Below are 15,135 nucleotides of genomic sequence, written 5' to 3'. Positions count from 1 at the left end.
AGAGAAGAATCTCTAACCTAAAATGTTGTACATTCACAAGGAGCAGACTAAATTCCAGATCTTCCTTCATTTTGCTTTTTCCGCCAGTTTTTTGCTTGAATGGTCTCAAGGTTGAGCTCCACGGGTCTTCAAACAGTTCAATGGATTTGAAATAACGATAAAGGCCCGTAACAACGTCTGCATCATAATTGGTATAGATTGCCCAGATTCAGTGGGGCCGAGCAACACCAAAAATAGCCTGGCCATGCATTGTGATGGTTCAAAGCCCAATGAATTTGCATCCACTCCACGTAGAGAAGACAACAATTACATATACAAAAAGATCATATAAAATATAAACTCATAAATTAATATGATTTTATGGAATTAGTTAGATCTACTTTATAATAAAAATAATTTTAAAATATAATATACTACATCAAGTCACATTAATTTATAAATTTACTGTCATGTAATTTTTTTGTATCTAAAATATTTTCCCATAAAGAAACACACACCTCTTATTCTTCAAATTTATTGTTATGTAATTCTTTTGGATTGGTCATTCTATTCTTCAAATTTTAACTAATACGTAACTTTTTCACTTTTAACTAATCATTCAAAACTTAAAATCTATATTAGATTAGTCATCACACTCTCTATAATAATAAAATATTATTTTTTAATTAATTTATATTTTATTTTTATAATCTTCAATAACCTCCAACAATCATATTCATTTTCATTTTCATAATCTAACATTTTATAATATAATAATCTCGTATGTATATAGATGATCAAATCTCATATGAATAAAAATCTTATATCTATAATATAATAATTTTAAAAAATACTTTTAGACTTGCTATAGTTCTTTTCATATTTGAAAAGAAGAATAGATTTACTGTAACTTATAATTTAGATGAAAATAATTTAACTAATTTATTGTGGAGTAAATATAGATGATATTTATTAAATTTGAAAATGAAAAGATATTTGACTAATTCAATGCCAATGATCTAAATAAATAAACAATTTGAAAAATCTTTGTTATTGGCTGTGAAAGATAGAGCGAGACAACGAATGTGGCCGGCCTAGTGCTGAAGAGCATGGAGTCCAGAGAGCATTTAAATGTAATCTAATGGACCTATCTTATTGTTCAAATTAGACCATAAATTTCATATATAAATTGGTATTAAGAATTTTTAATTATCGTCGTTGTTAACATCATGTTTCGTACAATCTTTAGATCAAGTTCTGACAACTCAATTCTTTCGAAACGGGCCCTACAAAGGATAAGGGAGAAGGTAACTTGGAGAGAGCGGCCTCGGGGCCAAGGAGTCTCCAATATCAAAGTTAATAAGTGTTATTGAAAGTTTATAAATAAGCAAAGCAGTCTAGAGATCAGAGAGATGTATTCTCTTACTTGAGATATGCTATTTATACTATAAGTATGGGGGATAGATTTTGATTGCCCCCATGAAGTCTACGCCGTCGTACTATTCCCTATGTTAGAATTATTTAATGCGGTGTAACTCTGCAACAAAATTATTAATGTAGCGTGTAGCCCAGATAGCAGCGCTATTAATGCAATGTGGTTTTTCGATTTCTTTTTCTCAGATAATATCCTTAACAGTCCGTTGATGTATTTACTGTAAAAAAAATTAAGAGTTTCTCACATATTAGATTTATTATGTAAACGAATACTTGAGAGCTGGACACTACTTGAAGAGCCTCCTTAAAATGGCTGGTTAAACATAATAAATATTTTTTTAACTATTTAATTTATATTAAAAGATCATGTTCAAAAAAAAGGAGGATGATGAATTGGAGGTGCCGTGTCGGTAGGGATTGAAGAAGGGGGCGGTGTCGGCATCCATAGGTGAGGACTAGGAGGATAGGTAACGACCAAAACCATACTTTTCTGTGTTCAACATAATTAATTGCCACGTGGTGAAAGGCACGTTTCACTTGTCCAACCAATCTTGCTTTGTGTTTATGGCTATGCGTACTGTCTCTCTTTATTTGGGGAGAAAGCTCTCTCAACTAAAGTTAGTAGAAAGCAATGATTGCTGTGAAGCCTGTGACGACTCAGTTCCACCCTTTCTCTACAACAGTCTCCATCTCCTGCTCAATGAATGAGGTGTAATCCACGTCAGCTCCTCACCCTCTCCACGCATTTCCTATCTTGTTAATGTGAGGTGAGATAGTTAGTTGGCCACTATTTTGTAGTGACTCTAATTAGTCAGCCTCGATCGGTTTCAATTACAATGACAGAATGATTAGAGAGTGTGAAGGAGACAAAATGCTTTCTAATTCTCCTCGAACAAACCATATAAAATTGGATCTGAATCCTTGTTCTTTGGCCGAGTCTAAGAAAATTAATGCCAGAAAAATTGTTTATACATACTCCAACTGGTTGATTATAGAACTGTTATTTGAGACTGCAACCAAAAGGAGAGACCATCGTAGCATGTTATTTTGTTGTTGTTGATATAGATCTCTTTTTCTAACCATAATTTTCTCATATTTAATTTTTCAATTTGGTAAAGTCACGACAGTACATGAGATTTACGTATCAATCTTTTGACGGCTCTTCTAGATTGAACGATTAATGATGGCGGAGGTGAATGATGTGGCACACATGAGCATGAGGTGCTCAGAAATCAGGTACCCATGTTCTTATATTTCATATATCTTGTTTAGATACATGTTACTCATAAATCAATCAGATACACTCCCTTGAAGAAAACATTGTACGTTTCAAAGTCAATATCAGTGACCATACAATTTGACACATTACACGCTTAAATTATTTCGGGAGCAACAAGAATCTGTACCCATGTCACAGTTTAATCAAACCTTTAGAAAGAAAGTTTAATTAAACCTCACCTGCCACTGATGAGTTAAAAAGATGTACGAGGGACAGCTGAAAAGTCACATCACCCTTCATGTTTTCTAATAAATATTCCCACTCTTATTGATCTATCTGATCCCACCTATTAGGCTTTAGACTGTTCTGAATGCTCAAAATCTAATCCTGAGAGCTTGTTCAATAAAGATCATTCATTTGAGAGCTATCAATCTGGTGCCCCTAATATGATTTGAAATATGGCGGTAAATTAAAGGTTAAAATGTTGTGGTTTGTCTGAACACTAGTAGTTATCAGTTGCTAATTAAAATCGTTTTCAGAATTTCTCGACGACATTTAAGGCTAAACGTCTGGGTGGGACCCAAGCTCAAAAAACCGTGCCCTGGTTAAGGAAGAACATGAAAGACTCCTAATTTCTTCAATATGATTTTCCAGAACATGTTCTTGCACTTTGTGGGTTCTCCTTGATCATCAATTTTACCCACTTCTTTCTTCTGGAAGCCGTTAACGCCATGATCGTAGAGGTAATGTTCATTGTTGGTACTCTTTTATGCTAAGAAAAGCTAAATTTGGTGGTTTTCTTGAATTCTTTGTCTGTTTTCACATATTTTTTTTTTGGCGAATGAAAGATCTGTTCCTTCTGGGTTTGTTACCTTTTCTCTTCTGGGTCTTACTCTACACATTTGATTTTCATTGTTTGGATTGGATTAACTGGATCGGAAGCAGAAGCTTTTTTCCTCTCGTTTTTCTAGTTTTACTTAATTTTGTCGAACACTGTTGGATTGTCTTTTGAGTGAAAGGCAGCTCTGTTGTCTTTTTATCAGGGGAGGTTTCTTATAGTTTCTCCTTTGGTTGCCGATAAGTGTTCTTTCTAACCTCATCATAATGGAAGTACAACTGATATATGCAGATAGTACTGAATTCTTAATGTTCTTGGGGGTTTAGTCTGCTCAGAAAGTGATCGAGTGAATCAAATTGCTCAATCATCCTTTCCGTTGATAAATAAAACAAAGCAACCCCAATATCTCTTTTTGTAAAATACCAAGAAAAAGGTTGAGGGTTATGATGCATTTGCCTTTAGATGAAATATATGCAGAGGAAATTGTAGTGGCGGGAATTGCTAGCATGCCTGCAGCCCAAATCTCAAACCAGCATGTATATATACTTAAGAGAGAATTATCACTTTCATAGAATCTATATGCAGATTTCTTCTTCTTTTCTTTTTTATATTTTATAGAGACAGAGATAGTACAATGATCGGAGAACAACCATATACATATTGCAAAGAGTGGAAAATTATAGAACTTTTTATCAAATACAACAGAATGGACCCTCTCAAAAGGTATGGTATTGACCACCAAAAAGCAATCATATCGGTACTTTAACCCTCTGATCAGTTCGCTTTTCTTTACTCTCTCTCTCTATCGCTTTTATATATATATATATATATATATATATATATATATATATATATAATTAACTGATTTGCTTTCTCTTTGTTGGCCGAGCACTGCAAAATAATGATTCTTTCCACATTATGCAAACTAATCATCCTTTAATGGGATTGATTGGTCTCATAGTGTTCTCGGGTTATTAGAAGATATTTTTTGCTTTTGGCTAAATTCCGTTTACAGAAGAAGTTGAACTATTTTTGCTGGGACTTTTTTTGAAAATCCAATGGCATGATGCGAGTAGCAATGTGAGGGTTTGATTTCAGCACCAACCACTGACTAGCAGTCATCTTGTTACAAATCCAAAACCTCTGTCTTGCCTTTGTTATTCTCTTGCAATAGACATGCCCCTCGTTCAATATACAGAGTCTTGTTGCAATCTTTCCGTTCCTTGAAAAAGGAGGAGGGCTCTCTTTTTTGGGGTGATATATGCAGGAACTCTTGATTGCAATAACCCAAAGTGCTTTGGTTTTTGCTCTTGAAAGGAAGGAAGGGACTTCTTATTTGTGAACAAAGCTGTATCAAAGAGCAGACTTCCTATTTGACAACTATTCCCTAAAGTTAGAGATGCAATGCCTTTGGCCATTATCTGAACTGCCGAGTTTCTTTTCTTACCAAAACTTTTTTCAAGATTGTTCTGAAACTAACTGATCACCACTCTTTTTAGGAGCATGAGATACCCAATGGATGGCCGCTCGGCCTTGGGACAGTGAATAGACTTAGAGTAGTGGAGAGCTTACCGGCTGCTGGAGTTGAGCCCCACTCTTCACACATGCAATCGGCCAGTTTCTCTTCATTGTCATCCTCCAACCTTGATACTGAGGTAACTAAACTGACCTCTGACCTTATCCTTTTCTTGCTCCTCCCCACCTCCCCCCCCCCAAAAAAAAAAAAAACATATGTTTGTGCATGCATTTGCGTTTTTTGTAAAATGCTTGGTTGAGACATGAATAACATGATGTATACCAGATTGTCCTTCTTTCAATTATTGAGCTTTGCTTTATCCACAGACAATCTCGAGCTTTGCTCGAGTCTAACTTGAGCAAATTTGCAATATGAGCTCTATGAGCTTAAAGCAGAAGGTTAGCTTGAACCTCACTTGAGCTAACTTGGTTGGTTCAATTAAATTTTTGAGCCAATCTTGTGTCAAGTGTTTGGCAGAAAATTCCCTCAACTCTCATTCAAGTGAAATTTTTACTTTTAAATTGGCAGTTTGACCTCCCAAGTTATTGTCCATCGATTTTTCAACAAGAAACACTCAGAGATTTTGCTTCAACTCCTATATTTCTAGACTTGATGTTTAGGCTTATAGAAGAGTTGTGAGATCTACTATTTGGAGATTCTGCTTTGCAAACATGCCATGTTGCATCAATACACAAGTCCAAATAACCATTTGATGAAAGAATTTTCTAAAGTCTGCTTCAAACTAAAGTAAGTTTTCTGCTGAAATTTATAAATGAATCTTCAACCAAACCGATCACTAGAAGAGACAGACAGACAGTTGCAGCAACTGATGATTCAAAATTATCTTTGATTAATTCATGGAGAGAACCTTGCATTTTCTTCTCATTGCCAGAGCTGGAGTTGCCTCTATATGTGGCGAAAGCAATTAAAACATCTCTGATAAGAAGTGATTATGCAAAATGTATGAACGATGTCGATTCCTGAGATACCCTTAGGCCTTGGATGCAAGCCTGTCCAACTTTCCCACTAATGATTATGCTTCTGCTGCGAGATCAAACAGTCCACAGCATCCTTCTTTCAAGACCATAGCGTGACGCTGGGGCGGCTCATTGGACTTAGAACAGGTGAAAAAGGAGGCTTCTATTTCCAAAACCCAATCGGAGGTTTCGAAGAGCAGGAAAAGATATGTAAAAGGGATGCACAATCTGAGGTCTCTAGAGGACAAAGAGTGGATATGTCACAGGGAATTTGCATACCGCTGCTACTTGGTGCACTTGTAAAGATGAGCCGAAGTAAGAGCAAGGCAAGAAAGTAATGCTGGCCGGCACTGGCAAGGTAGCCAATCACATGTTTGTTTGTTTCTGACATGAAAGGGGAACAAACTTCCACGACATGGAACGATGCTGTTATTGATTTGTATGTAAAAAATGAGATTTCAGTGTAATTTGACAAAGTTCATAATGATTGAGTTCATAATAATTGTTTCGTCTTTGGGTTGCAAGTTGAACTCAATTCGACGTTGGTTGGAAGGTCTTCCAATTCCGCCGGACCTCCTCGACCCTTTTGAAGCAAGTCGACTCTTGATCCTTGGGGTCCTTGAAGGACGGAAATCAGGTCAAACTACAAGATCTTTTTAAGCTTGTACTTCAAAAAGTATAGTTGAGAATTTGAATGGAATTAGTTCTAATATTATAAAAGACAAAAATTTCTTTCTCCTAAATAATTCATAATGTAAAAATTATATTCTTTAAATCCGTAGAGCACATTAATAAAGTAGTTTCACGATATTATTTGATTTAAAATATCGATTTTTAAATTTAAATCTTACAAATTAAATATTAATAATTAAATAATGTAGATAATGTATTTTATAATCTACACATCAGATTGATAATAGAATAACTTCACATCTTAAATTTTAAATCTAAACAATAAAAAAATTAATAATATACAAATGATGATTTGATAAATAACTTTAAGCATAAATTTATAAGGACTTATATTTTAATATGATAAAGATTTCAAAATAACCTATAAATATATATATAATTTTTATATTTGGGAGAGGAGTGTTTCGAACTTCAGACCTCCATTTTAGATGTTAGAGATTATGTGATTATGTCAATTAAGTCACATGCCTTTGACAATTTTTTTTTTTTTTAATAAAATGATAATCTGTTAAGATGTGGTTTATGAGATTATAAATTTAATTTTATTATAAAGAATTTTGCAATATCCTTTGGTAAACCGAGGATCTCGCAGAAATACGCATTCACTGGCGTATAAGGCAAATCTCGTGGGACTTCCTAAAGTTCTAAAACCCCCCAAGACGAAAACGCAAAACCCTTAAAACAAAACGAAGCCCCTCATTGTCCCTGTTCAACCCAAAGCCATGTCATCAGCCGCCGCCGCCACAGCCGTCAGGTCCGTCCTTCGCTCCTCCTCGTCCCGAACCGCCGCAGCAGCGAGGCTCACCGCTGGCGCTGGAGCCAGAGCCAGAGCTAGAGCCAGACCCACGTGCTCACCATTTCGCATCCCCAAACAAAACCCTCTCGCACATCGCATTTTCAGGTACACGCTAAATACATAAACCCTTTCTGTGCAATGTGTGAAATTTTTTTGTCATATATATGGATGTAGATGTCTGAGCTAATAACCATGTGTTTTGTTGCAAAAGATCGCCTGTGGAGATGAGCTTCTGTGTAGAAACGCTGCTTCCGTATCACACCGCCACTGCTTCCGCATTGCTCAACTCCATGCTCTCCGTCTCTCGCTACGGTTGGACCCCTGAAGGTAATTTCCCATTCATTTTTCTGCACTATATTTTACTCATTTCCATTGAATTTGGACTTTAAATTCTCTATGGCGTTTTATTTGATTGAGTATCGTGTGGCACTGAACCTGCTTTGTTGAACTATGATTTGTCTACTGCTTGTCGTGCTGGTGGTGTGGTTATTGCTTTTTTATTTATATAAGATATGCCGTCGTATGAGTTTTTCAAGTTACAATCTCGTTTGCAGTGTCGGTGTTCTGGGACCTCTGGGATATCAATTTCCAAATTCATGGTTGTAGATTTGTGTATTGCTAAAGAATCATATATGAGAATTTTTGCATGGTTTGACCTGAATCACTTGATTAATTAATCTATGAGGGGAATCGAGATTTCACTAGGAACAAAAATATTGGCTTTTGAGAACGAATTCAGATCTAACCATTGAAAGGGTTAAGTTCTTTTTGGTTTATTTAAGCATCACTGTTTGTCAGTAGTCACACCAGCGAATTTGGGAGCCCAGTGGCCTTTATCAATTCATACTTTTCTCCAAGCTTGTTACTTTGCCGTCTTGTAACTTGAAAATCGATAACATTAGGAAGTCTTAACAGATTTATTAGGAAGATGCTTTTTAACATTTATGGGCTATTCGTATGAGAACCTTCTGGTTAATAATGAAGCCTCTGCTGCCCCCATTATCAGTTGAGTGATAGCTGGGTATCAATACCAAGGCCTAAAAATCAATAGTTTTTGTTATTGTCAGCAACTAATACTTGATAGTCTCCATACTTGGAATATGCGGTCTTGATATGGATTGGTTTTTTTCTAGCCTTGACAGATTAGTTGCAAAACAATCAATGATGATATTGTTTGGCATAGAAATAACACTGTTCATGTGAATTGTCACCGTAGTATATCAGGACAATGGCATCAACTAGGTGTATATATGTCATTTGAATATCATTTTAACATAAGATGTATAGATAATGGGAACTTTGTGGCACTGAGATGTCAATCCATTGGCACTTACCAGGATGGCCATATGTAATGTGTATTTTTCCCCTGGTAAGTTTGATGCATCTTACATACTTTGGATGGAGATTTTGGGTTTGAAATCAAGTAAATTTTCTGCCTTATTAGTTTCCCAGTTTTGGGTTGTTATTTTATTTATTATATTCAAATTTTTTTGGTAATCCCATCTCTCTCTCTCTCTCTCTCTCTCTCTCTCTCTCTCTCTCTCAATGAAAGAATGCCTACTCTCTTTCCTTTTGTAGGGCAAGAGAAGACTAGATGAAGATCAAGCATCAAATATGGATTTCCTTGGATTTGTTTTTGTTCTGTACTTTGAAAGTATTGGTGAATGTTATCTTCGGTAGATTTTGTGAGTGGAGTCTCATTTGAAATTCATGTAGAGAGATGAGAATTTGAATGCTAATGTTATGAAGTTAGAGAAAGTAATAAAGTTTACAGAGTTCCAACTAGATTCTTGAAACAAAAATCTCATTTGCTCCATGTGTACTTAGGTTGTTGCGCCCTCTGTGCTCTTATAAAATTGACTTCCTTATCAATGAAAAAAGATTCTTGGAACAAAATTATGTTCAGCATTTCCTCATCATTTTGACAACTAGACCAAGCATTTATCTTTTTTTTTTTCTCCCCCAGAAGAAGCCCATAATAGATGGGGAAGGATCAAAAAGCCGCAATGTTTCATATTATCTTGCAGAAATGGCTGCTGTTATGCATCAAATTTGCTTGTTCATTTTTGTAGTGTTGCTTGTGTATCTGTTATGCATGTAATTTTCAGTTATTTGGTAGTAAGTTAATTGGATTATTTTGGTTGCTATAAACTCTTGAAACAATGAATGGAAAGAGAAAGGTGTTTCCTCATATTTAATTTAGGCTGAACCATGTTTTCATTGATATTAATGTTGATAGGATCATGAGGATGGTACTGATTTGTGGTGTTCACTCAGATTGCAATGATGATGTATGATGAACGTCAGAGGGTTCGAGCAAAGTTTTATGTACATGCACTCTAAGGCAAGGTGGTGAAATAAAGCATTTTTAGTAGGGATTCTAGATGCTTCTTGCCTGTTTACTAAGCCAGCCAAGGTGTTGAAGGAAAATTTTAATAACTCCAGTAGGAAGTAACTGAATTCATAAATGTGTGCTTACAAAATGATGTTCCAATATAAAGAAGTTGGATCTGTTTGGGTATGACAATGATAATAGTAATGCTCCCTCGTCAAGTAGTTCCTTCATCTTTATGATTGCAATTCGATATGCTTCTTGCCTTCTGCTTTCCATTTCAATTAATGGGTTCCTAATACTTCCATGGATCCAAAGAAAATGTTTTTTCTGCTAATGATAATGATCTTGTAGCTTTACTGGAAATTTTATTGGCATTGGTGTTGGGTTTACTTTAGTTAACCAGCCTAGTGTCTACCAAAATTTCTTAAAGAGTCATAATAGAGTCAGGTCATAGGCCACCTGTATATGCAAATTTGATATTTACAGTTAAGGTTCTTGATATGTATGGTAGTGCCAAAAGAACACAGAATTCTTGGAAAGCAAAAAAAGTTAAGATTGTTATTGGCGAGTTGAAAAATAAGAAAGTTTAAGAAAGTTGTGAATGTTTGCTGCAACTTGTGGACACATGCAAAGACGATCTTTGTGCTGACATGTAAAGGAGGGAAAGGGTGAGGAGAAGCCACATGAGAGAGTGTCTTTAGGTGGTGAGATAGACATTGTGAATGTTCAAATCAGTATTTTAGACAACTGCCCCTCCCCTACTGTTGTTTCCATAAATTGATCACTTTTGCTATCAAGTCTCCAAGATAGAAATTATAGGCAGAATCTGCTACCTAATGAAGTTTGCTTTAAGGATGATGTGATTTTGCTCCCACCTTTGCCTTATCCTTATCTACTATTCTCGGCCTAGATAGTGAAGTTTAGTCTTTCTGGCCATGCCATCGCCCATCGCCAGTTTCTGCAGCCCCTACATAATTTATTATCGTTGGCTTGGGTTGTTGCTTTTTTAGGGTGTAATGGTTGTCAATTGTGACTTTCAGTCTAGAGATTTGCCATGTTCCCTCTGTTTTTGTTTAGTTTGCCGGAAGTTTCTCTCCGGATATTGTATCCATATTCCATACTCTAAAAAGAAATATGCTGTTGTTATCAAGTTAATCAACCTTTTTCATTCTTGGTTGTGAATTGAAGGTAAAGTAACTAAGCATTTTGCTCTACCTTTGATTAGTATTTTTCTTGTTCTTTTGTTGTAGATGGGTGATTGTTGTTGGGGTGCCGAACATTGATCATAATTTCCTCGAGTTTCGATGGACTTTGCAAGACTTGATTGGGACATTATTCTCGTTGGCCGGATTTGAAAAACACAAGGTTAAAATGTTGCTCATCATAATGAGATTAAATTGTTCTTATATATTCAAACACTTAACATACAGGCTTGATGAACTTTTTTTCGCTATCATTTTACTGCTTATCGTTGTAATCCAGTAATGTCTATTAGCATGCCATGCCGCCCGTCTCATAAAAGGAAGAGTTGACTTTTTATACAGCACCTCGTTCATGCCTGGCGCTGGTAGCTTCCCTTATGTAAGCAATGGTCTCTAAATTCTAGCAAAGCAAAATTATAAGTCACAAATTGAGGCGGTTTGATGTGATATGTTAGATCTTCTTTACAATAAAAAAATATTTACAATTTAATGTATCACAAAAAACTGCGTCAGCTTCATCGCAAGTATCAATTGGGACAATGGAGTGATTCATTTTGGAGGATATGTGAGGAAAGAAAGCTAGACAAACTAGGAAGTTGCCTTATTTCACTCTTCGGTTACATGCACAGTTTCGTGTCTACCAAAAGTTCATCACAGAGTAAAATATAGAAGTATTAATAATCAAGCAACCAATCTAGTACCGGGCAGTCTGCTGCGTTAGGTGCCCTGTTACATTGCTTAAGCCTTAATGACTTACCACCAAGTCCTGAGTAAGTCGAAAGAAAAACAAAACAAAACATCTACTCCTACCATTATGACTGTTACCTAATTTCTCAGTTAACCAGCTCAACATTCCAAGTTAAGCAAAGGCAATGATTTGTTTACAAACTTTGACTGCTCGCAAACACAGCAACACACTCTATCAGTCTATTGTCATGAAGAAAATGCAACCCCCATGCCGCAGGACTATGGGTAAAAATCATTGGACTTCTAAACTACAGAAAACACTCAAAAAAGTATCATGCTACTAATTTCACAACAATCCCACTTCAATTTCTTACATTCACCAACTCATATTCAACCAGGGAGAGATTGTTGTCCTCTTTAACTTTGAATTTAGCAGGTTCAGTAACTTCAATGCCCATTTGTCAACAGCTAGTAGACTCATAGATCCCTTAAACATGTCAATCTTTGCGTTATGAAGAATTACAGTGGTGCCCGGCTTCATCAAGTTAACTGCAAGAAAGATGCAACCATCATTGTCACAAACAAGTAAAGAGATGGCTGAATCAATTCATTGTGGTTTGCCATTTTTCCTTTCCATTTTTCAATGGGGTGGGGGTTGGAGAAGATTTTGCTTAAGGATTTCAATCAAATGAATATACATATACATGATCTACATGGACTCCAAGACACCCCTACAAATCCCAGGATATTCTAAAGCTGTCACACACGCTCTTGCTCACAGGAAGCTGATAATCCGGAATCACACAATAGGGATCTTGAAGAGTACTAACTGCAAGAATCATTATCAAATTAAGACAAATCAACTTTGAAAACGATAAGAGCTAGAAGAACTGATATAATCTCCAGCATGTAGTTCTAGATGTACCTCCTACGCTAGTGTGGATTGTGGAGTAACAAATAGCATTATCTAAGGTTAATCAATCAGGAATTACTTTCCAGATAACTAAGAGTGTGAAACGTAAGAGTATGGGAAAGAAAATTGTGGAAAAAAATCTCGACGAGAAACAAAATTCCAGATCATAAAGACGTTACAAGGAAAGAAATGAAAAATATTGCCGAGAGTTTGTGCAATTCCGAGATTAGTTGTTACTCTGTTATCGGACACAGGGTGCCAATCATTAAAAAGAAAAGAAAAATATCTCAGGCTTCATCCTAGAGAGCTCAAACATAGCATTCGAAGATCTCAAACCAGTGCGCCTTTCTTCGATTACTCATGACACAGGTTCGGCTTGGACGGATACACCAGAGAAACAAAAGAGGATAACTGAGGATCTGTTTGTAGACTCACCCCCCCCCCCCCCCCCCCCCCCCCCCCAAACGAAAAAAACGCAAAACTATGTGTCCTAAGAGCAAATTAACAAGCACATCATACAATAACCAATCATTTCCATACACCTAATTGAATATCCATAAATAGATAGAAAGAGGTTACGGTTAGTGACCTTGATCGTTGCAAGCGGTGATGATGGCGGCGGTGTCGTCTCCGATAAGGCACTAGGAAATGCGGGTACGGCGGAGGTTCTGAGAGGCAGCGCGGCCCTTCTGCAAGACTGTGTATGACCAGTCGTTCCTGGTTTGAGATGATCCACTTTCAAGAAAACCGGCTTTCTCTTCTCCGGTTTGCTCACGCTTCCTTGTTCTTGTTATTGCTGTTGAGTAGTCGCCATTGACAGAATCTGAAAGCTTCTGTACTCTGTAGAAAGGAAAACGAGCCGTAGCCCAACAGTCCTCGGTTTGTACTTTGATTCGTGTTCTTTGTTTTCACGCCCGTCGTCGTTTCGTTAAGATTTAGGTTGCGTTTGGATATTGGAGTGAGTTGAGTTGAGTTGAGTTGAGATGATAAAATATTATTTTTTAATATTATTATTATTTTAGAAACTAAAAAAATTGAATTGTTTATTATATTTTGTATTAGAATTTGAAAAAGTTATAATAATGAGTTGATATGAATTGAAATAAGTTATAATTCTAAACGAAGCCTTAAGAAGGCAAGATCGACGTCGTTTTTTACTTTCTAGAGCCCTCAAATTTTTTAGTTTTGATACTCATCATCTCCATTAGGGTGGAACTAGGATTTAGTTCGTGGGGGGATGATTAGCAAAGTGTGTCATATGTAGGGGTAAATAGTAACTAATATTTAAGGTAACAAAGTATGTCACCGACATTTAACATTAACCATATAAGGTTGTTATCTAGGGATAAATTAAATTATTAAAACCACCCATCTAAACATTTCACTTGAGCTTCATCAGACTCAATTAAAAAATAAAAATTAAGATACAAATAGTCATATAAGATTTTTTGAAGCAAATGATAAAAATTAAATAAATAAAGATATATTTTTTTATTGAATCTAAGAGTGAATATTGTAAAGTCTCTATAATATAGATAGAAATAGTTATGTGAGATTCGTTGCATTCATTCTTAATTGTTAACTTGATGGTAGTATATATGTACTTACTAACAAAACTAATCCAAACAAGCTAGATAGTGGAAGACTTAAAAGGAAAAATGTAAATAAATAGAAAAAATGAGGTTGTAAATTAACCAAATAGCTTATAAAAAAATATCAAGATATTTTATTGCCTCTTATGAGATGTAAAAAAAAAAAAAACTGAGAATGTGAAATTTTGACAAAAAATAGATATAATTATGAAAAAATTATTAAAAAACTAAAAGAAATGTAGACAACTAAGTACTAAATAAGATTTTTAAAAATATTTTGGGGGGTAAATTATCTTTACATTAAGATATCTTTAAAAAAACCATATACTAAAGCATATTTTTTAAAATATCGCCGCCCCAACCACCAACATAGGTCCGTCCTTGATCTCCACACATCACATTTAAAAAAAAATGGTTTTATTCTTTTTAAATTTATTAAATTATTCTACTCATCATTCATATACTATATATTTAATAAAAGAAAAAAATAATAAGAAGTGTGATATGCGGTGTGCGGTGTGTGAAGATGATGAATATAATTTTTTTAATTTTTTAGAGTCTTTAGGGCTCGTTTAGATAATGAGATGAGATAAGATGATTTTGGATGAGCTAAATAAAATATTGTTATAATATTATTTTTTAATATTATTATTATTATAAAATTTGAAAAAGTTGAATTGTTTATTATTTTTTGTATGAAAATTTAAAAAAATTATAATAATAAGATGAAATGAATTGAAAGTATTTATAAATTCAAACTGGATAATTTTTAAAATAATTTTTAATAGTGTTTTGGATTGAATATTTTTGAAAGTTATATAATGAAAATAAAAGTAGAATTTTTCTAGAATATATAGTACGAACAAAAAAAAAAAAATATATATATATATATATATATATCTATATATATATATATATAGTGGCCTGCTGGCCACTTGTGACTCGACCAAAACA

General features: G+C 35.0%; 2 protein-coding genes and 1 pseudogene across 7 annotated transcripts; 2 read left to right on the top strand and 1 right to left on the bottom strand.

Moving 5' to 3' along the window:
- Positions 1–2,967: 2,967 nt before the first annotated feature.
- Positions 2,968–6,498, top strand: LOC121266851. Its single transcript, XM_041170693.1, has 4 exons — positions 2,968–3,096; positions 3,172–3,375; positions 4,970–5,125; positions 6,047–6,498. Exons 2-4 carry the CDS (start codon positions 3,364–3,366, stop codon positions 6,299–6,301), a joined length of 423 nt encoding a protein of 140 aa, XP_041026627.1. The 5' UTR covers positions 2,968–3,096; positions 3,172–3,363; the 3' UTR covers positions 6,302–6,498.
- Positions 6,499–7,217: 719 nt separating this feature from the next.
- Positions 7,218–11,325, top strand: LOC121266849 (protein NUCLEAR FUSION DEFECTIVE 6, mitochondrial-like). Of its 6 annotated transcripts, none has more exons than XR_005940926.1 (4): positions 7,281–7,557; positions 7,664–7,779; positions 9,730–9,801; positions 11,038–11,325. XR_005940926.1 is itself a non-coding variant. In XM_041170689.1 (3 exons), the coding sequence occupies exons 1-3, from the start codon at positions 7,379–7,381 to the stop codon at positions 9,747–9,749; spliced, it is 315 nt and encodes a 104-aa protein (XP_041026623.1). In that variant the 5' UTR covers positions 7,218–7,378; the 3' UTR covers positions 9,750–9,979. The 6 variants fall into 6 exon arrangements, 4 of the variants coding, with proteins under 4 accessions (XP_041026623.1, XP_041026625.1, XP_041026624.1 ...); XR_005940927.1 differs by lacking the exon at positions 11,038–11,325 and adding an exon at positions 9,031–9,137 and having other exon boundaries at positions 9,730–9,979; XM_041170689.1 differs by lacking the exon at positions 11,038–11,325 and having other exon boundaries at positions 7,218–7,557; positions 9,730–9,979.
- Positions 11,326–11,569: 244 nt separating this feature from the next.
- Positions 11,570–13,521, bottom strand: LOC121266848 (annotated as a pseudogene).
- Positions 13,522–15,135: the final 1,614 nt, after the last annotated feature.

The sequence above is a fragment of the Juglans microcarpa x Juglans regia genome, chromosome 5S (assembly GCF_004785595.1).
Source record: "Juglans microcarpa x Juglans regia isolate MS1-56 chromosome 5S, Jm3101_v1.0, whole genome shotgun sequence".
Taxonomy (NCBI): domain Eukaryota; kingdom Viridiplantae; phylum Streptophyta; class Magnoliopsida; order Fagales; family Juglandaceae; genus Juglans; species Juglans microcarpa x Juglans regia.
This window is presented reverse-complemented; position numbering and strand designations above follow the sequence as displayed.